The sequence below is a fragment of the Lissotriton vulgaris genome, chromosome 6, assembly GCF_964263255.1.
Source record: "Lissotriton vulgaris chromosome 6, aLisVul1.2, whole genome shotgun sequence".
Taxonomy (NCBI): Eukaryota; Metazoa; Chordata; class Amphibia; order Caudata; family Salamandridae; genus Lissotriton; species Lissotriton vulgaris.
This window is the reverse complement of record NC_141694.1, coordinates 329,594,483-329,617,852: the sequence shown is the minus strand read 5'-3', so window position 1 is coordinate 329,617,852 and position 23,370 is coordinate 329,594,483. Positions and strand designations below refer to the sequence as shown.

The 23,370-nt window shown below is 46.5% G+C and overlaps 1 protein-coding gene across 1 annotated transcript in view; it reads right to left on the bottom strand.

The window, feature by feature from the left end:
- Positions 1–23,370, bottom strand: part of ITGB1BP1 (integrin subunit beta 1 binding protein 1) — a 327,961-nt gene that overhangs the window by 89,421 nt on the left and 215,170 nt on the right. Inside the window, exon 5 of the mRNA XM_086926363.1 lies at positions 12,847–12,939. Coding sequence (XP_086782489.1) covers positions 12,847–12,939 — 93 coding nt within the window. The remainder of the gene's footprint in view (positions 1–12,846; positions 12,940–23,370) is intronic.

The following is a 23,370-nucleotide window of genomic DNA, read 5'->3' as shown; positions in this document are numbered from 1 at the left end:
CGCGACGGGGAGCTCAAGGCCCAAGGCCCTGGCCGCCGCGTCAACACCACGCTGTAGGTTGCCCCCTCGTCCGTAGCCACGGTAGGGGGTGAGACAAAACCAGTGTCTGGCGAAGTGTCCAGACCACTGGCATCCCCAAGTTCACCTGTCCAGTCCTGCTGGGACTGACACTCACGTGTCAGAGGGTCCTCAAACCCCTCCCAATACTCCTCATCACCCATTTCCTGATAATCAGGGTTGTCAAAGGATGGGGCCGGTTCATTGAAGTAAAACCCTCCAAGCGGCGTCAAAAGCGGTGCCCAGCGGCGCCGTTCCGACACGGGAACCGGGTCGAGGGAGGTATCGGGGACGGCATCGCCCAAAGGCGGCGCCGGAGGTAACACCCTAGGGACCGGCGCCGGTGAGGTCGTTAGGTCAACCGGCGACGACCCGGATCCGGATCCAGTGGGGCCCTGCGGCACCGGGCCCGAAGGCATCGGAGGCAGCGGGGCCGAAGCACCCGCCGGCGTTGGGGCCGAAGCACCCGACCCGCTAGGGCCCCCAGACGGGCCCGCTGGGCCCGAAGGCGTCTCAGAGCCCGTCGGAGGAGAGAGGGACCTCATGGCCATGAGGAAGCGCTTGATCTCCTCCGGCGTCGCTTGCTGCCCAAGGACCAGAGGTAACAAGTCACCTGGGGTATGATATTTCTTGGATCCGAGATAAGGCAAGCATCGAGACTCCCACCGAATGCCTTCCATGTGGGTGAGACCCGCTTCTGACAGAATCACTGGGAACAGGCAGGTCTTCGCCGAGTTCACCCCCAGTCCCGAAGCCGCACCGAATGCATGAAGTAGGGTCATCGCCCAGTTCAAAGCCTCCTCCGTGTTGGCCAGAAGCATAAGTAAATCAGCAGATAGCGATATATACTGCATGTCCCCGCGTAAGTCCAGACCGAGGTAATGTCGCCCCAACCTGGCATGTCCAGCCAACGGCTCGATGGCCAATGCAAATAATAAAGGAGAAAGCTGGCACCCCTGTCGCGTACCCCGCCCCACGGAGCAGGAGGAGGAAACCATCGTCCTCGTCCGTGCTCGAGCCGTCGAGGACCTATAAAGGATCTCCGTCCATCTCACAAAAGCCTCCTCAAGACCAAATAAGCGCGTAACTCTAAACAAATATGGCCATTCCAGGTTATCAAAAGCCTTTTTAAATTTCAAATCTTTATTTCGATCAGATGATCATAAAAGATGTACAAAATTACCACATCAATTAAAATTCCAAAGTATCAATATGTCATTAGTGTTAAATACATTGAAGTTTAAAAAGAAAATAGTAAAAAAGGGGTAGCAATGAATCAAGGGGTAAGAATTTTCAAGGGTCTCCAGCCATCTTTATGAGTCGAGTTCGGACATACCACATTGCAGTTAGAAATTTTGCCAAGGCAAACACAGTTGGCGGCGATAAATCGGACTTTAGAACTCTATGTGCGGGTGAAAATGTTCTAAATCCCAAGTTTTTAAGGAGGGAGACGAGCCAGAATTTCCTGCCTTTTTGGTAGGCTCGACAAAAGAAAATCACGTGCACATCGTTCTCCTTTGTGTGGGCACATGCAGGGCACGTCTCTGTGGGAGACCGGCAGGACCATGCTTTAGTAAAAGACATTAAAGGAAGGGTCCCATACCTCCATTGCAGGAATAGTTTTCTTGTTAGGACAGGGGTCATGCCATCCAAAACACTTTCAAGGTTATATGAGTCTTTATTTGTGATGAAGCGATGTGTCAGGGATCCCTCGCGTGCGCTATTCAGGGCTCGGAGAAGCATTTTATCATTATATGCTCTGGACAGCGCTTTCCTTGGGATCCTGATACTTGTGCTTTCCGGGTCTGACCATAGTTCTGGTAGTCCAAGGATCTCACAAGTTCTCTTGATGTAATTTAACCAAGGGGTCTTGGTGGCGTTGGGTAAGGATAGAAATTCCTGTAACTCAGTTCTATAGGAGGTGAGATCTTGACTGCTCCAAAGACGACGCCAATATGTTAATGGTTTAAGCCCTAGTTCCTCCGTAATAGGCCTCAGGCCCAGGTCCAGTCTCAGGGGCAGGAGTGGAGTACTTGGTGGAAGAGCTGTCAGCTGCCTTAGGAATTTGTTTTCTGTGGTCAGCAAGTTGGACGATGGAATATGGCCCCACATCTCTCCCCCGTAGGTAACTCCCCCCCGCGCCTGGGCTTTATAAATTTGAATAGCGGGGCTGAGAGGGCGGTATGTTGACTTGGTCGCAATTCTCATAATACCACCCGCCTTCTGGGCCAATTTCATATTCGCTTTAATCTGGTGTGCCCCCCACGTAAGGTTTTGGTTTAGGGTTATCCCCAAGTACTCTATTGTGTGGACCCTTTCCAAGCGCACTGTGCCAAGCAAGGGATTTGGCCGCTTGAAGGACGTGGGGTTTAAGATCATGAATTTCGTTTTCTGCGGGTTGATTTCAAGTCCCCTTTCTGTGCAGAATTCCAGGAAGCCATCTAACACCCTCTATATGCCCATCGGGGATTTGGACAGCAGCAGGGTGTCATCCGCAAACATGATTGCGGGCACCCTGCTGTCGGTCAGTTTTGGGGCGTCAGTGTTAGCAATCCCAGTCAGGTGCGCGATTACCCCATTCACAAAGAGGCAGAACAGGGTCGTGCAAGCACACAACCCTGTCTCACCCCTCTGCGAACGGGGAATCTTTCAGTTAAAATACCGCTTCTCCCGCACCTGACGCGTGCGAAGTTGTTTTGATGTAGTTTCATCAGGATTGCGAGGATGTCTTTCGGGATGCCCAACTCTTCCATTACCCTCCACAGTTTTGATTTTGGCACCAGATCGAAGGCGGCACGTAGGGCCACGAAAACCGTGTACAAGGTGCCGCCCTCGATCAATGCAGTCCTCCAATACATGAGGTTTAATCTGAATATTTGGTCGATTGTAGAGACCCCCCTCCTAAATCCTGCCTGGTATGGGCTCAGGGTATTTGTTTCCTCCAGCCAGTTCTGCAACCGGTCCAACATTAGCCTACCGAAAAGCTTCTGTGATACGTCGATAAGGCTTATTGGGCGATAGTTGGCTGAGAGCAGAGGGGATCCCTTTTTAAATATTGGGAACACCTCTGCACCCAGCCAAGTGTCCGGGACCTCCATACCCTTGAGGACCGCGTTAAATATCAGCAGGAGATAGGGAGCCCATATCCCTGGCTCCTGCTTGAAGAGATCTCCTGGCACCCCGTCAAGCCCCGGGTTTGCCTCCTGCCAACCCCGCAATTGCTGCTCGAACTTCTTTTTCCGTAAAGGGTTCACCCTCCTGGTTTCTCACTAAAATGCAGTGGGGGGTACTCTGGGCCGCATCCTCTATTGCATATAAGGACTGATAGTGGTTTTGCCATGTGCTCGGGGCAATGTTGGGTTCAATTGCCGAGGGGAGATCTTCTGGCCCATTGTTAACTAACCGCCAGAATTTACGAGAGTCTTTGGTGGCTAATGCACCAGAGAGTTCCTCCCAGTGTTTTTGGTCCCATTCGGCCTTGGCATTTGCCAACAGTATCTTATATGCCCGTCTTCTGGTTTGTATCTCCTCCCGGCATCTACGCGCCTTAATTGCGAGTAGAAGTTCTCGTTTCGAGTCCCGGCATGTGGCATTGTACCAGGACTATTTATATGTCCTGCTAGTTCTACCTGCGCCATTTACAAAAAGATCTAACTCCAGGGGGTTTATTAGATCTTTGTGGGTTCGCCATAGCTGCTCTCTATTTTCCCCATTGTCAAGTTCCTTAGCAAGAGCGAATGCCTTTTCCAGCACTGGGGTAATTCTGTCATAGAGCCTGGGTAACTTAACACCACTTGTGGCCAATTTTCCCCACCTAACTCTCCTCCTATTATTCTCCAGGAGTAACCCTGTCTTTGCACTTCCTTTGTCCTGTCCCATGTCCTCGATACCTGGCATGGCATATTCAAGTTCGAGGGCGTTATGATCACTGTCCTCTCTATCCAATACCCTGAAATCGATGATTCATGACCAGCATGACAATTGGACTAGGACATAGTCTAGTCTGGATTCACTTCCTACTTTGTTGAAAGTGCATTTACTTGGGATATCTGATTTAGTACGCCCATTGCATGCCCTTAGACCGTGGTTAAGGGTGAGGGCGGTTATCTGGAGTGCAAGGGAAGTCCAAGCTCTTGGTGGGGGTGCCGCCGTGGCAGGTATCAGCCATCTGGAATCCTCCTCTAGGGAGGGTCCATCAAGAAGGCCAGGCAGTGGCTCATAGTGCGAGTTCAGGTCCCCTCCAACCACATAAGGGAGGTCCCTTGGGATTTCGCTCAAGAAAGCCGAGATAATGCCGCCCCAACCTGGCATGTCCAGCCAACGGCTCGATGGCCAATGCAAATAATAAAGGAGAAAGCTGGCACCCCTGTCGCGTACCCCGCCCCACGGAGCAGGAGGAAGAAACCATCGTCCCCGTCCGCGCTCGAGCCGTCGAGGACCTATGAAGGATCTCCGTCCATCTCACAAAAGCCTCCTCTAGACCAAATAAGCGCGTAACTCTAAACAAATATGGCCATTCCAGGTTATCAAAAGCCTTTTCAATATCTTCCGAAAGGACTGCCGCAGAGGGCACATGACTATGATCCTCCCCCAAGATACGGAGCAACTGTCGCACATTAGTGGACATATTCCGGGTTGGGATAAATCCTGCTTGATCACGGTGGATCAGCTGCACCATAGTCAGGAGGAGCTGAGTCGCGAGGATCCTAATCAATATTTTATAATCGGAGGTTAACATGGATAAAGGACGGTAGGCTGTCAATGGGATAATGACAGTCTCCCGGGTAGAGGTTGGCAACAGTCCAACCTTCCGTGCCTCCTCAAATACAGCCAGCAGCTTGGGGCCAAACAGTTAATGTAAACCGAATAAAATTCAATAGGTAGCCCATCCGTACCCGGCATTTTGTTGCGTGCCATGTGTTTGACCGCACCCCTTATTTCCCCTAATGTGATCTCCTGTCCTAACAGGTCTGCTGGCTCCTGCTCCAGCCACGGTAGCTCTAAATCTGTAAAGAAGTCCCCTACGGCATCCCAAGTAACCCGTGATTTGCTCCGGTACAGCATGGTGTAGTAATCAAGAAACAACCCATTTATCCCCTGCTGGGTATATACTGATGCTCCCGTCAAAGAGGTCAAGTCCAATATGGGTGTTCCCCGAGGTACCGGATTAGCTAGCCATGCCAGCAGTGTACTTGCCTTGTCCCGTTCCGCATGCGCTCGCGCCAAGTATGACCTGTGGTCGAAACAACGCAACCGCTCTACTTGTGCTGCTACTACCTCTCTAGCTTTCAAAACATCTCCCTGTGCACCCAGGTTCTCGGGGCGGGCCCTCTCAGTTGATCGCAGCCGCTGCTCCGCTGCATCTATGTCGCCCAGGAGCGTATTCTGCACCCCCACCATTATAGTGATACAGAGACCCCTTACCACCACCTTGAAAGCGCCCCACTCCAGCGTCAATTTCGACACTGTGCCCTCGTTCATGGTAAAATATTGAGTGATACCTGTCTCAATTTAGTCACGGAAGACAGGATCCTCCAACGCCTCTGGCAGCAGCCACCAAGTCGGCACCGCAGGTCTCGCTTGGACCCAGAGTATCCTTGCCAACAGCGGATTATGATCTGATAATGTTCTCGTAAGGTATTCACTATGTCCTACTTTAGCATGGATGTCAGGGGTGCATAATATCGTGTCTAGTCGCACATGCACTTCGTGTAAGGCAGAAAAAAAGGAATAATCACGCTCCCCCAAGTGGTGCGCACGCCATTTGTCTATTAGCTCCCACCTATTCTGCCAATCCTGTCTGATCTTGGAGAGTCTATGTATGGGTGCTTCAGGTAATGAAGGGTGTGACCTATCCATCTCAGTATAAGCTATTGAATTGAAATCCCCTTCCAATATTACCGGACCATTCAAATAGGGCGCCAGCCTCCCTGACCGGTGGTTAAAAAAGGATGCCTGATCTACATTAGGATATTTACAACAAGGGGTGGTGAGGGACAGAGTCTCTGAATTAAACAGAATACTCTCACCCAGTCAAGAGATCAGGGCTAGATCCAACACCGTTTTTTAGCTCACTGCACCATCCCAGTTTCAGAACCTGGCTGTATGCAAATTAGTCTGTTCCTGTCCCAGTGCATGATGGGAACAGGGCAAACCAAACTACAAAAGCCAATTCTTACACTGGGAAGGAAACAAGCTACCGGGGACCGGTTTCTGGCATTTCAGCCTCTTCGGCCCGGCTTGCTTGAATCCTGATGGTGCAATGAGCAAGGAACTCACATCTGAGTATACCCTTCCACGCTTAGGGTGGACAAAAATATTTACAACAAGGGGTGGTGAGGGACAGAGTCTCTGAATTAAACAGAATACTCTCACCCAGTCAAGAGATCAGGGCTAGATCCAACACCGTTTTTTAGCTCACTGCACCATCCCAGTTTCAGAACCTGGCTGTATGCAAATTAGTCTGTTCCTGTCCCAGTGCATGATGGGAACAGGGCAAACCAAACTACAAAAGCCAATTCTTACACTGGGAAGGAAACAAGCTACCGGGGACCGGTTTCTGGCATTTCAGCCTCTTCGGCCCGGCTTGCTTGAATCCTGATGGTGCAATGAGCAAGGGACTCACATCTGAGTATACCCTTCCACGCTTAAGGTGGACAAAAATATTTACAACAAGGGGTGGTGAGGGACAGAGTCTCTGAATTAAACAGAATACTCTCACCCAGTCAAGAGATCAGGGCTAGATCCAACACCGTTTTTTAGCTCACTGCACCATCCCAGTTTCAGAACCTGGCTGTATGCAAATTAGTCTGTTCCTGTCCCAGTGCATGATGGGAACAGGGCAAACCAAACTACAAAAGCCAATTCTTACACTGGGAAGGAAACAAGCTACCGGGGACCGGTTTCTGGCATTTCAGCCTCTTCGGCCCGGCTTGCTTGAATCCTGATGGTGCAATGAGCAAGGGACTCACATCTGAGTATACCCTTCCACGCTTAGGGTGGACAAAAATATTTACAACAAGGGGTGGTGAGGGACAGAGTCTCTGAATTAAACAGAATACTCTCACCCAGTCAAGAGATCAGGGCTAGATCCAACACCGTTTTTTAGCTCACTGCACCATCCCAGTTTCAGAACCTGGCTGTATGCAAATTAGTCTGTTCCTGTCCCAGTGCATGATGGGAACAGGGCAAACCAAACTACAAAAGCCAATTCTTACACTGGGAAGGAAACAAGCTACCGGGGACCGGTTTCTGGCATTTCAGCCTCTTCGGCCCGGCTTGCTTGAATCCTGATGGTGCAATGAGCAAGGGACTCACATCTGAGTATACCCTTCCACGCTTAGGGTGGACAAAAATATTTACAACAAGGGGTGGTGAGGGACAGAGTCTCTGAATTAAACAGAATACTCTCACCCAGTCAAGAGATCAGGGCTAGATCCAACACCGTTTTTTAGCTCACTGCACCATCCCAGTTTCAGAACCTGGCTGTATGCAAATTAGTCTGTTCCTGTCCCAGTGCATGATGGGAACAGGGCAAACCAAACTACAAAAGCCAATTCTTACACTGGGAAGGAAACAAGCTACCGGGGACCGGTTTCTGGCATTTCAGCCTCTTCGGCCCGGCTTGCTTGAATCCTGATGGTGCAATGAGCAAGGGACTCACATCTGAGTATACCCTTCCACGCTGGGCCAGGGACAGACTGATTTGCATATAGCCAGGTTCTGAGCTGGGATGGGGCAGTGAGATAAATAACGGTGATGGATCAAGCCCTGATCTTTGGACTGGGTAAGAGTGGTCTGCTCAATTCAGACACTCTGTTCATCACCACCCCCTTTTGTAAATCGATTTTGGCCACTATAGGTGTGGCAGGGTATACTCAGACATGAGTCCCTTTCTCACTGCTCCATCAGGATTCAAGCAAGCCGGGCCGAAGAGGCTGAAATGCCAGAAACCGGTCCCCGGTAGCTTGGCTCCTTTCTGGTAAAGAATTGGCTTGGTAGTTTAGTCTGCCCTGTTCCCATGATGCACTGGGCCAGGGACAGACTGATTTGCATATAGCCAGGTTCTGAGCTGGGATGGGGCAGTGAGATAAATAACGGTGATGGATCAAGCCCTGATCTTTGGACTGGGTAAGAGTGGTCTGCTCAATTCAGACACTCTGTTCATCACCACCCCCTTTTGTAAATCGATTTTGGCCACTATAGGTGTGGCAGGGTATACTCAGACATGAGTCCCTTTCTCACTGCTCCATCAGGATTCAAGCAAGCCGGGCCGAAGAGGCTGAAATGCCAGAAACCGGTCCCCGGTAGCTTGGCTCCTTTCTGGTAAAGAATTGGCTTGGTAGTTTAGTCTGCCCTGTTCCCATGATGCACTGGGCCACGGACAGACTGATTTGCATATAGCCAGGTTCTGAGCTGGGATGGGGCAGTGAGATAAATAACGGTGATGGATCAAGCCCTGATCTTTGGACTGGGTAAGAGTGGTCTGCTCAATTCAGACACTCTGTTCATCACCACCCCCTTTTGTAAATCGATTTTGGCCACTATAGGTGTGGCAGGGTATACTCAGACATGAGTCCCTTTCTCACTGCTCCATCAGGATTCAAGCAAGCCGGGCCGAAGAGGCTGAAATGCCAGAAACCGGTCCCCGGTAGCTTGGCTCCTTTCTGGTAAAGAATTGGCTTGGTAGTTTAGTCTGCCCTGTTCCCATGATGCACTGGGCCAGGGACAGACTGATTTGCATATAGCCAGGTTCTGAGCTGGGATGGGGCAGTGAGATAAATAACGGTGATGGATCAAGCCCTGATCTTTGGACTGGGTAAGAGTGGTCTGCTCAATTCAGACACTCTGTTCATCACCACCCCCTTTTGTAAATTGATCTACATTAGGAGCACATACATTACACAACCTCACATCTGAGCCATTGTGGCGACCCGCCACTACCACAAATCTCCTTTCCCGGTCCACCAGGTGCTGCGTCGGCTGGAATGGGACCCCCGCCCTAACCCATATCAATGCCCCCCCTAGCAAAAGCAGAGTACGTCGTGTAAAAATGTTGCCCGCTCCACCTGCGCTGCAATGCTAATCCTTCAGCGCGATTAATATGAGTTTCCTGGAGGAAAGCCATGTGGACGCACCAAGTAAGCATGCACATTATGGAGTCTCAGCATTGTATGTATCCCCAATACATTCCACATAATGCATTTTAATTCAGGTAACGTCCCCATATTGTGAGCTAGGTCTCATAAACAACTGCTCGCTCCTCGTAGACACACCAATGGGCCTAACTACCCCAAAGAAAACCCGCAAATCACCCCAACACCCAATCCCCAGAACAGGCTCTAAAAAAATCTAGCACCAATCCAAACTAGCAAACTAACTATTCCTCTGGTAGCTACAGAGGAACAACAAACAGACAAAGATAGGTGGGCAGCATAGAGCAGAGAAAATCCAGTCCATAGTACTACAAGTATCTGGCTCCATACCCCCAATGATGAATAAGCCCCAATGGCACGTGAGGCCTTCCAGTGTGAGGGAACTGCACTCTTCAAACACCCATTTGCCTCTACTCACACCACCGATCAATTGCCAATAGAAACGCATAGGAGAAAAAAGAACAAGCAAGGGACAAACCTCCCTGAAAGTTCTCAGGGAAAGGTCCCACAGTTTTAAGCATCAGCAATCTAATCCGCTGTCCCAGGCGTCACATGAGCCAGTCGAACACTTCTCGCATCAGATTCGTCAGATTCTGTTCCCACTAAGCCCTTTTCCGATTATGTCACCACCACCAATGCTGCACCTCTTTCCTGGGATATTGTCGTCACTGCCTGCAATGCAGCGGATTGTTCCTTCTCCGTGGGCCGCTGAGCGTTAGGACGGCGCCTTCTGATGCGACGCAACCGGCATGGGCGATGCACTTCCGCTGACGCACCAATATTGCGCCCTGCTTCACCCGTGCCTGCTTTATAAGATTCCAACCATGTCCATGCCTCCTCGGGGCTATCATGAAAGAATGTTTTTCCGTCCATGGCCACCCTCAAGCGTGCAGGGAACATCAAAGAATACTGGAGGCCCTCTTCTCGGCGTGCTTTCTTGACTTCCAAGAACGAAGCACGGCGGTGCTGCACTTCAAACGTGTAAGCCGAAAACAGTGTCATGTTACTACTGTCTACTTTATAGGGGCCAGAGGAGCGAGCCTTGTGCAGCAACAAGTCACTATCTTTGTAATGGAGTAGTTGCGCCACCACCTCCCTGGGAGGTCTACTGAGCGCCAGCGGCCGAGCAGGCACCCTATGTAACCTTTCAAGGGTGTAGAAGGGGGTCAGACCCTCAGGGGCAACCTCAGTCCGCAGCCAATTTTCCAAGTAATCCACCATATTGACCCCTTCCACTCCTTCCGGCAGCCCCAGCCACCCGTACATTATTCCTTCGGTTCCGCCCTTCAGCATCTTCGGCCCTCCGTTCCAGGGCTTATAAGCGATGCGTGACATCCCCCATCCGAGCCTCCAGCGCCTTCTGGGTGGGCTTCAGGACCTCCAACGTTGCTTCAGTTTGTTTCACACCGTCAGCAAGCTTAGCATGATCTGCGCGAAGGAGGCCCCTGTGCCACGTGCACAATGTCCTGCTGAAGGGCATCCCTAGTGTCAGTGATGGCCTCAAGTATTTGATCAACCTGTTCCTGCATCATCCCCTCCGGGTGCGATGCTATTATGTCCTGTTTCCCCTGATCAACTACCTCTTTCTCCAGTTCCTGGGGCGCCCCCCCTCGCGGCTTCCCCATGGAGGGCAGCGCTGCAAGTCACCCGCACTAGCGCAGCTTCCCAAATTTTCTCTTGCTCTTCACGAACAAGTCAGTTGCCAATCTATATCCGTTGCAAGGGAGGTCCCTCTCCCCAGTGCTCGCAGCTATCCGCTTACCTTACAGCTACCCGCCATGCAGGGGTATCCTTCAACCTCTCCTAGGTGCTCCCTGCTCAACCGCTCACTCCTCAACCTCCGTTCACCTCCAGTGATCCAGGTTCAGGGTACTTCCCCCCCCTCAACAGCTTGCTCCACTTGCCCAGGTATCAGGCACTGAAGGATATTTATTTAGGGGCTGGGGCTGCATGTTCACACCCTTGCACCATGTCATCGCCTCTCTCCGAGCCCTAAAGTGCCATCCGCTGAATCTTCCCTTCGTCCGCAGCACGCTCGCTGGTGGCACTTCTCCGTTGACGGCGGCCCAGGTCATCTGCCCTTATCGCCGCCGGTAATTGCTGTCGCTCGCCATCAGTGGCAATTTTTCCTGGCCTCAACTGGACCAGAATGGCAGCCAAGGCAGACCCCAGCCACCCCAGCAGTGGCAACAATCTGGTCCCCCAGGAAGAGACCCTCCGCAAGGCCCCTCACCGATCTCCGTTCTGCAGCACTGACGCGATCCTCGCCACCGCCCGTCCGTCTCCTCCCCGGCCTCCGTGGTCTCGTGGGCCGCTCCGCTACAAGGCCAGGTCTCGCATTGGGCGTGTCCCAGCTGCCTCCGCTACAACTAGCCCTCCATGGCCCTCGTTGACAGTAAATACAGTCCTGACAGAGCTCGTGCAGTAGTGCTCCTTCACCCTAATCACTACCAGTGGTGCCTTCTTGTGTACCCCCTATCATGGGGCTCATCTGTCCGGTCTCTCAAAATGGCGGCCCGATCCGAGAACCGCTTCCACTACGATGACTGCAGGTTTGGGCCCAAGGAGGAGAGATACCGGTCAATCCCCCGAGAGTCCCCGTTCGTCAGGGCCGCCGCAGGCTGCGCTGCCGTCACCTCCTCTCACCGCTGCCAGCCGCCGCTCCGCCAGGCACGCAAAGTTTGTAGTTCTACGGCCCCCGCTGTGCCTGTACCCCGGGGCCTGCCGGTATGAGGGTGGGTGTCACTCGCAGCTCACCTCTACGCCCCCACGATCTCCAGAGCTCTTTCTCCGGTGCTGCTTCCAATGCTAAGCGGCCGCCATCAGCGCCATTTTGATCGCTCCCCGGCCAAGCTCGTCACCTCGCCCAGCCTCCGGTTGCCAGCAGGCATCCAGTCTCTCCCAAAATCATTGGTGGGAGCTCTCAGCACCCACGAGCGCAATCTCGGATGCACAGCCGATTAATTCCGGTTCCCAGAACAGGAAAATTAATGGGGTCGGCGTGGAGCTCCAGGATCACGCGACCGTCTTCATCTGCTCCTTAGCCATGCCCCCTCTTGTGCCTGGCTGTTGTTTATGTTATTGAATCTTTACCAGTAGGAGTACACTTATTAAAAGCATATTATTCTTTTTTTACCTAGGTTAAAAAATAATAAAAATGTATTGCTGTATTAAGTGTTTCTAGAGAAATAAGAGGTTTGTTGTGAAGAGCCGGTTTTAATCTGAAGTATATGTGGTTTATCATAGACAGCCATTTGTTGCTTCTTTCAGGTATGCCTAGTAGGGGAGATTTTTAGACTGTGTTTTGACTCAACGAATCATTTTATGTTATTAGAATTCCAAAGGAAGTGAATTTGTGATAAAAAAAACAGCACTCAAAATGTGATGCCTTGCACAACACAGTAGGATTCAGAGATTGTAATCGAGACAGGGAAATGGGTAAAGCATTTTTCCAAGTACTAAAATAATCAATATTATGACAAGAATACATAATATATTTTGAGCATGAAAGAAATACTTTTTGAGAAAATATATTTAATACTCAAGGCGAGATATTAGTTTCTATTAAATATACAAAAAGGTACTAAATAATATATAGCACTGTTAAGATCTGAATTAAAATAACCATACTTACATATTGATCTGACGTTGCTACCTTAATACCATACTTAGACACTCCCATGATAAACTCCTCGTCGGGTGGCACAAAGGGCAACTTTCCATCTTGCTTTGAAACAAAAACAAAAAACCTTTAACATCTGATATTTAACATGAAAGGATCAAGCAGAGGAAAGTAAGATACTGATCACAAGTAAAATGTGATCACCAATTACACAGAATAATACTTGAATTTAATCACATTTACACTATAAAACATTTGGTCAGCTAAACATACATTTCCACTCCTTTTAATTTCTGCCATCTCATACATGTGTTGACGTTGGTGACTGCTTTGTCACTATGCTTACTTTTAAACTGCTAATCCTCAGGGAAGATCAGTGCTCTATTTCATCAAATCATAAACTGCGTTCTCCCATTTTTTCTTACGACTTGATTTTAGCAGTCACTAATAGACATTCCTGGTGATAGATTCAATGCTCCTAATCAGTACTGCAATTGACATGTTAACACAATGATCCTTAAAACACTTCAATGTTAGATCCCTAGCCCATATTTTATAGTACAATAGCTGGTTGTGACAACCCTACCTAAAAATGTTAAAGCCATCTAACAATGGCAAATATTTAACATATAGCTAAGGGATGGATTATAAATACCATATTTAGTGCCTGTAATTAGTGAAATAGATTTCTATAAGCATTTGAGATTGTTTTCAATAAAATCGATTGAAAACAGTAGTGAGAAGTAACCAGGGCATGTTTGGAAGTACTGGTGTTTTTATGCACAGCAGGGTAGTCAGTTGTTAGGGATTTTTACATCGGCTCCTGGTCTAGCCACCACAACAGGTCAGTTACTGAAGCCTTGGTTGTCAGTCATACCATCATATCAGAATAAATGGCCTGTGGCTAATATTTTTTCTCTAAGCCATCTGCAGAAGTACTAGTTGTTGAACATAAGATTTTGTTTTGAAGTCATGAACATCCCAGTCCAGCACACAGTACCGTACACAGTACAAATTCCACAGTATGGCTGTTGTTTTCTTTCAGATTTTCAAATCAATGTAAAAGAAATGAAAATAGATCATTCAGTGACTACAGTTGAGACAAACTACAATAAGTGGAGACTGTAGTAATAAGAAGCTGCAGTAACAAAATTCACTGTCTACAAAACTAAGCCATTTCTCAGCTTGCACTTATCCAGAACGTGAAGCAGTCACAAAACAGCCTACTTTACCCAGATGTTCCTAAAATACAAAACCAAAAGGCAGACAATGCTAGTGATCTTAATTTCCCCCAAAGCTTAACACCAAAGGGATAGAGCAGTGGTTCCCAGTTTTCTTAGTGAGGAAGCAAGATGGCGGTGTGAAGACGCCACGGAGAGGACGCTTCTGCAGGAACCCCTGACCCTCGATTTTACTGTCGGCTGACGGCTGAGAAATGCTGTGGTAATTATCGCAACTACAACCCGATGCTTTGTTATTGAGAAACTCTCTTGCGGAGAGGTGTGGAGAAGAAGTAAACTGCCACAAATGTTTACTAAGGTGCTACAATCTACAATCCATAACCTACAAGCTACAAGCTAACAACGCAAACACGCTAATACGCCGCAGCTGCTGCAGCCGCAGCCGCTGCGGCCGCTGCCACTGTGGAGCTGTGAGGTGCGGTGCGGGTCTCTACACCTTGAGCTGAACGCACAAGGGCTGAACGCACTTGGAGTATTGGAAGCTGCGGTGCACTGCGAACTCGGGATTTCGGAGACTCGGAGGCTCGGAGAAGCGGGGTCATAGGAGATGAGGAAGAAGGCGGTGGCTGCTGCGCGTTGGTCGAGAGCCGGGAGATAGGAGCTGGGCTCTGGGAGCCGGGAGCCGTGAGCCGGGAACTGAGAGCCGGTAAGGTGATACAAAGGCGATATAAAAGCTGCATTGCCACTGCGGTTCTTGATATTTAAAAGCGGAGTCAAGAGTCGATATAAGCCCGAGGTTTGGTTAAGGCGTGGAAGGCGTGGAAGAGGTGGAAAGGAGGAAAATATTGCGAGCAGGGGGACGAGAGAGGACGGCAGCCGCTGTGAACTGGGCTACTGGCTGTTTGTATGGTGTGTACACGGACAGTACACAGGTTAGCAGCCAGTAATTGATAGTGTTTGATCTTTGCTTTTGCTCTTTGGTTCCAGTAATTCTCATTGCCGGGAGAAAGGAGAGAAAGAGGAATAATAGTGCTCATGGCGCCCAAGCTTACCAAGACTAGAGTAGTCAGAGGTACCCCTCTGAAAGAAGGAGTGGATGAGGCAAGTTCACCAACACTCAAACCAATTTCGCTAGCAGTAGTAGCAAGGATTCCGTGCCTCATGGAGAAACAAACAAGTAAGCAACTAGCCATTCAATCTCCTTCAACTACTCCAACTACTCCTTTAAAAGGTAACACCACAGCAGCAATTGCTAAAAAGAAAGACAAACAAAAAGATAAAGACGAAGGTGTAGTAGCGTCTGTTGAAATGTCTGCTGATAAATCCATTGAAATCAATAATACTAGCAATCCTGGAATTAATAATCTGGCTTTAACCAACCCGACTGATACAGGCAATTTAACCAAAAGCAACAGAGATATCCCAGATTTGGGAGATAGGAGTGCTGTGTATAAAGTGAACAAGATGGTGTTTAATGAGAATATTGAGGAGGGGATACATGCCGTAGATAATACTACTACTACTAAAACTGTCTTACAACCTCCTCAAGCCTCACCGGCCTCAACAGTCTTAGATCTGACCGTAGCTGATGAGAGAGCTGACAATCATTGTGACAAACATTGTGATGGCATTGATAGAAATGAAGATACAGAGACTGAGATGCTTTTAGAGGTTAACTTTGATGATGAGGAATATGAGGAAGTAGTGGAAGGAGGGGACACCGAAGGTGCAGAAGACGTGGATAAAGATATAGAATATAACTCTGCGCAATTAAAGACTAGCAAATCCTCTGCCCTCAAAAAAAGAGGGAAAGCAAAAAACAAGGTTAAAAAAGGGGGGAGAAATCTGAACCCTGCCGCTTTATTAACTACAATAATACCAACTATCGGCGGAGGGAAACTGATTATGGACCAGAGCCCGCTGAGTAAGTGAGTACAAGTCAAAAAAAGAGGGCCCAAAAATCTGTCACTGGATGTACCAGAAAACAATCCTATTGCAGGGGAGAGCCTTAAAACCAACTCAAAAAATTTACAAGTTGTCCTACCCGAGAGCTCTGACTTATTAGGACCAGACTTGGACAGGTTGCCTATTACAGTTACTTCACCTGCTTCTCCTGCTCCTGTGAATATACTATCTATTGGGAACTTAAGTGACGGTACTACCGGATCTATCACATTGAGTCAGAATGTGAAATCCATCGTATCTACATCCCCCCATAGTGAGGTAATAGTGCAATCCAATATTTCCATTTCACCTCCATTGACCTCTGCTAATGCTTCATCTTTGGATCTAATTTTGAAAGCACTAATGGCCCATCGTCAAGAGGTACAAGAACAGTTTTCAAAACTAAGAGAAGATAACAGTAAAATGCACAGCTGCCTTCAGGAAGTTACCAACAAATTGAGTGGAGTAACAAAAGAAATTGAGGAACTACAGCAAAGAGTAGTCGATGTGGAGGAAACCCTAGCCACTTCCACGGTCTCATCAGATCGACATAACGAAGAAATAGAGACTCTGCAGAACAAAGTGGAGGACTTGGAAAACCGGCAGAGGCGCCAAAATCTGAGACTCTTTGGAATACCTGAAGGATCGGAGGGAGCAGATGCAAGGGCATACATTGTAAAAGCTCTACAGAGGGCATTCCCGGATCTGTCCGACTGGGAATGGGATTCTCTGCTTCAGCGGGTACACAGACTCCCAATCATCCCCAGATCTCAAGAGAGTAAATATCCACGTCCTTTCTTAATTTACTTCGGCAACTACTTGCTGCGACAAGCAGTTTAAATTAAAGCCAGACCAAGCACCCCAGTCTCAATCGACAATTTAACTTTTTTTGTAAAATCAGACCTCAGTAAGGTTACTATGGATAAAAGATGGGGGCTACGTAAACTGATCGATCCCTTTAAGTCTCGTGGAGCAATGGTGTATCTTCAAGAACCTGCCCGCCTCAAAGTTATAAAGTCCGGACACACTCATTTTTTTCATGACGTTAAAGAGGCGGAGCACTTTCTTTCAAAAATGGATTCTAAAACTTAATTAAGAAAATAATGGGAAAGAAGGGGAAGGGAGAAAAAATAAGATTCACAAGACCAACTTATTATGGATGTTACAGCTATTAATAATTCACTAGGATACTTTCTATTTCTCATCTATGCTTTCTCTCTTAATTGGGTCATGGGGGCTTTCTTTTTTGTATGAGAATAATACAGAGGGACGGGGTTCCTGAGGAATCCTCTCTGACTGGCTGCCCTTCCAGCAGCAGCAGAAGATAGAGGGAGGCTTCCGGGTAGGTACAGGGGAGAGGGATTTATGGGGCCTCGAGGCGGGCTCAGGGGTAGAGCTGAGGGTTGGGGATGAGAAGGGAAGTGTGGTCAAGGGTAGGTCAAAAAAAGGGACCTGTAGGTAGTTATAGGATGGGAGGGGGGTGGGGTAGTGCGCTGTTTGGCAAGGGTGGGAAAAGGGGGAAAAATGTTATTGTAAGAAAAGAATATGGTTAGAAGCAGATATCAAGGATTTCTTATCTTTTTTCTGTGAACAATATACTATGCAGAGGAGTCTGAAAAATATAACCATAGGATATGTCTTTCCTTAGATGTTTGGTGTGGAATGTTGCTGGACTCAATAGTAAATGTAAGAGGAGATTGGTGCAAGAAGAAATGAATATGTATAAACCACATATGGCATTTATTTCTGAAACTCATATTGAGTTTCAAGATCGCAAGCTTCTATCACAAATGGGCTACGATCTTGTTGTTTGCTCAACATTAGGGGCATCAATTCGAGGGGTAGCTATTCTGAAACAGAAATATTTAAGAATGAATATTATTAAAACTACAGCTGATGCAAAGGGGAGGTGGGCAATAGTACAGGTGCAATTTGATCAAACAACCTATGTATTTTGTGTTGTTTATGGCCCCAATATAGATGAACCTAAGTTGTATGAACAATTGAATATGGAGCTACTTGAGTGGGAAGGTGAATTGTTGATAATGGGGGACTTTAACTGTGTTATGAATTATAAGATGGACTCTACAAGTAAAGGTAATAGAATCAGGATGGGTAAAGTCAGGGCAGCCATAATAGAACTGGGCAGGATTCATAATTTGAAAGACGTATGGCGTACCAAACATCCAACTATAGCTGGTTTTACATACTACTCAGCGACACATAAAGCTTGTTCTAGAATTGATATGTTGATATGGTATGGGCAACAGACAATATCTTGGAGAACTGTAATATAGAAATTTGCCCTAAAGTTACATCTGACCACAATCCGATACTGTTTGAATTTAAAATCTTGGATAAAAAACAAGCGCCCCGACAGTTCACTTACTGCAGATATAGAGAAAATTATAGCATTGAATTACGACCCTTTATTTAATGAGATAACAGCCACTCTAAAAACTTGGCATAAAATACCACTTAGTCTGGTAGGACGAATAAATTTAATAAAAATGAAGATTGTACCAAAGCTATTGTACTTATTTAGGTCTATTCCTTTGCAACTGAACAATCTATACATTAAGAAAATAAAAACCATATGTAGTAGCTACATTTGGGGCTATAAAAAAACCTCGTAGATCTATTGCGACACTGAAACTCTCAATAGAAAAGGGAGGATTAAATTTCCCGGATTTTAAAATGTATTTTTTTGCAACTTTTGTCCAACGCATACGTAGTCTTCTGTCAAAAGAGAATTTCCTATTCTTTCACCAATTCATGCTAGGATCGGATAGCAACCAGTTTTTGTTTCGTGTACATGACCCCAACTACTACAAGAGGGTCAAGTTTAAGACCGCGAGAGATATTAAAAGAATTTGGGAACAAATCATTATCATTGATAAGATTGCATTTTTTAATGCTGAGCTACAAATTTGGGGGAACCCAGGCATGCCAAGCATATTTTCTGATGGCGCTGGCATGCAATGGATAGGTCATGGCATAAATACTTTAGGCGATCTATATGGGTCGGATGGTCTCTTGAGCTTCAGTACGTTAAAAATACTTTATAAAATTAGTGATGCTATGTACTTTAAATATATACAGATTCAAGACTTTTTGGTTAATAAAAGGAAAATCGAGAGAATAGAACATTCGGATACTCTAAAATGTATTTATGCTAGGTATACCAAGTCACTTATTAGCAAAAGTTATGCTTGTTTAAATAGTGGCCGGGCAGGAGACTGCGCGAAAATGGCGGATAAATGGACCAACAGACTAGGAATAAATATCAACTCCAACCAGACTGCAGGGTCGCTTAGACAAATAAATTGAGTGGTCCAATCTTCAAATTTAAGGCTACAATTTAATAGGACGGTCACTCAAATTTACTATAAGCCTCAAAGAATTGCTAGCTGGACCTCTGGTAATGCTCCTAGTGAGCGAACTAAATGTCCAAAATGCAACATGGAAGCTGCTGGTATAGGACATATGCTTTATCAGTGTCCTGAACTTACATCATTTTGGAAAGGAATAATAGCAGCTCTTAATAGTAGGCAAATAACACTACCAACTCTCTCTGTACATTTGATATTGTTAGATATACAAGATACTAATAGTAACTATAAAGACCCGATATCTATTGTCTTTGCCTGCGCCAGGTTGGTCATAGCGCGGACTTGGATTTCAAAGGAACCTCCTAGTGTCATGGAATGGTGGAATCTTATCCACAAAATACATACAATGGAGCTCTCATTAGCTAAGTGTAGGGGTCCTAAGGCATTGAAAGGGAGGGAAAAAATATGGGGAACGTTTATCTGATAAACATGTAATCGCTCTTAGAGAGTCCTGCACATTGGCATCACTGTTATGATTTAGATATTGGTGAATATCTGTATCGCAACCCTCTGCTTGTATTTAATGGTAATTTATGTCCAGATACTTATGAAATGATATATGTATAACAAGATATGATTCTTCTTTGTTTTCTCTCTTTCTTGCAATAAATAAAAAAAACTTTTGAAAAAAAATAAAATGAAGTCATGAACATCCCAGTCCAGCACACAGTACCGTACATAGTACAAATTCCACAGTATGGCTGTTGTTTTCTTTCAGATTTTCAAATCAATGTAAAAGGAATGAAAATAGATCATTCAGTGACTACAGTTGAGACAAACTACAATAAGTGGAGACTATAGTAGTAAGAAGCTGCAGTACCAAAATTTACTGTCTACAAAACTAAGCCATTTCTCAGCTTGCACTTATCCAGAACGTGAAGCAGTCACAAAACAGATGTTCCTAAAACAGAAAACCAAAAGGCAGACAATGCTAGTGATCTTAATTTCCCCCAAAGCTTAACACCAAAGGGATAGAGCAGTGGTTCCCCAACTTTTTCGACCCACAGCTCCATTGACCCATTGGTCATTACCCATGGCTACCCACTGTTACTTTTTTGGGACGGTGGGGGAGGGGGGTATATAAGTTTGGCCTCGGGAGTACTTGCATTTTTCTTCCTGAAAATAATTGGGATGAAGCTGACAAAAGTATTATAATCATATACGCAGGGTGTTTCGCATTACTAAGAGGTGCCTCTAATAAAATATTCCTAGTTACACTTCTTTGCCCATGCCTTTTTTTAGAGTACCCTCTCAAACCTTTTTATCCCACTTACAGTGCTAGATAGCACCCCTATGCAAGTAGGCCCCACTTCCAAAGTGTTTCTGTGCTTGAAGAATATTTGCATGCACTTCCATTTCTAATCATGTCATACGTGCCAACCTGACTCAACAGGGTGACTCACAATGTTTTAAACAACATACAGCTTTATTTTTGCGGTCTCCTCCCTAAAATAGGCTCCAAATCAATGCCAGTAAAATAAATTCCTCTGTTAATTTAGTCAAAATGGCCATTCTACCCAAAATGTCCTTTTTATTTAATACAATACCATTATACTTTGAACCTGCCATGATTGCGAAGCTCCAGTCAGACATCACATCTTTTATCTGGAACAGGAAACAGTCACGGATTTCCTGGAAAAAACTTAGGAGGCGCAGAGAGAAAGGGGGGTTGGTGGCCCGGACCTCCAGCTCTACGCCTGGGCCTTTCAATTATCGCATGTTAGAATGCTTTTAAAGATGCCATTAGACTCGGGGGTAGGTGCCTAATTTAAATATCTTCAGATATCAGGTTGGACGCAAGCCTTCTTAGCGCGGCCATCTTTACTGAATAGGTTTCTTATAGGAGGCTATAGTTATCTGGTCTCACAGCTGGTCGACACTCCACCGTCTAAGAAAGAAGTCTCCTTGTGGTACAACTTGATGCTGGATGAACTTGATGGCAACTTTTTGTTACCAGAACAACTTTGGGGTTCTACGTTACCGGGTCATTAGGTGACCGACCTGTGGTCCATCTCATTTAAAATATTCTGGTAGTTTGTAAAACCGGCTTGGTTACGTAGGAACCATCTATATACGTTGCATAGGGCCTACTACTCCCCGCTCAGGCTCTCAAAATTCAATCCCAGACACCCTGTAATGTGCCCAAAATGTGGATCACTGTTGGCGTCAGATGCCCATATGTTCTTTGAATGCCCCTCTCTAAAACATTTTTGGGAAAGATATTGGCCGTTTTCTTTCTGATTCTCTTGGAACTGTAATTACCTTTGATTTGGCTATGGTTATCTTTGGACTCTCGCCTGAGGTTCAAGGACAGGCAAAAAATCTTTTGTTCTATGCTGTTCTGCTTGCCCGGAGAGAGATTTGCAAAAAGTGGAAAAATGTTACACCACCTGCATTTTTAGATTGGCAGATCTCAGGTCTACATCTTTCAAGAATAGATCTAGAAAGATCTGGTAATCAGGCTAAAAGAGCCTTTTGGCATCGTTTGGTATGGGTAAATTGAAGCTCGGGTTCCCCCCCCGATCCAATGATTATTCACTGTTGGGGTCCCCGAACCTGAATACCTGGACTCTTTTGTTCGGTGTCTTTGGTTTATATCAGTCCCATCAGCCGGGCATGGTGGTGGTGGCACTTACCCCTTCTTATCTTGATTCCACATTAGATGGTCCCTGAGGGAATAACTTTTCTGAGGGTAGTGTTCAACCTTGTGTTGTCACAAACTATACCCTGCCTGGTTTTTAACCGGAGACAGACTGTTGTGTTCTTGTAGGTGGCCACATCTGGAATCAATAGTGATTAATGAGGACAAAAAAAAAATTAAAAAAATTCCTCTGATTTTTTTTTTAAACGTCCCTCTTGCTTTCAAATGTTAGCAATATGCAGTATATAGTGTTTTACTTCCCTGTGCTCAAGGAGAGAGCCGGCTTGTCTGGAAATGTGTGTGTACTGAAAGAAATGTGTACTAGAAGTACCTATGGTTCAAGTACAAATATCAATACTTAATACTTAGTGTGTTTAATAGACAGTACTTTCCTAATAAGTTGCATTGGTGTAAAATGCATTTGGAAAAAAATGAAACTCTTAACGAATGTAACAAAACAAATCAGGCATCTTCCACTTTGGGAGTGTTGGAAAGTGGGGATCCAGTGAAATAAGGAGGACATCTCCCTCAACATGCCATCAATTAAGCACTACGTTTACAGCTTTAAGCATGTCACTTACAAATCATCGACATCATGCGTGTAAGTCTAATTAGTTTAACTGAAGCCAACAGACCCTACAACATTAAATAAATTAAAGTGCTTGGTGTGCGCTCCCCTGGCTAGGTTTGACGGCTCCCCAGGGTGCCACAGCGCATAGTGTGGGAACCACCAGGATAGAGAACAAGCATTTTCGATGCAATAGGTCTCGCATTTGAAAGAAATTAAGCTATTGGCATTGTTAATGACAATGCCTTTTATTTATCTGTTTTGATAACTAACACTTAAATAAAAGGCATTGTAATTTACAATGCCAATAGCTTAAACTCTTGTAAATGCAAGACCTATTTCATTTCAAAGAAGCAGCCGCCATTGTCCTGGGCTGCTTGGAAAGTTAAGGTGTGCATAGTGCGCTAAATGTTGGAGGAAAGCACGTCATGCCTGCAGTAGAAAAAACGCATTAAAGAAAATAGTGCTTAAAACTAAAGAAGACATACTGTATAACAACAGTAGTAAAAGGGCCCGCCCTCATGGAAGGTTACAAATTAAGACAATGCGGTTCCAAGGAGAACTAACAAGCCTATAACGAATCGGAAGGCAGGATTTACAAAGGAGAATGACAGAAGCCAATGAAAAATATGGGGGGAGAGTGGGTGGGGCTTCAAGTCCATACTCAAATACATCATGCCTCGCAGAGCAGTGCATGCGCTACCCAGGCTCTAAAAACAGCCTGGATTGAGTTCCTGGTGGCCTCACGCTTTTATTGTGCCAGTGAGATCTGCACGGGAGGAACTGGCCCCCTGCAGCCATCATCTCCTT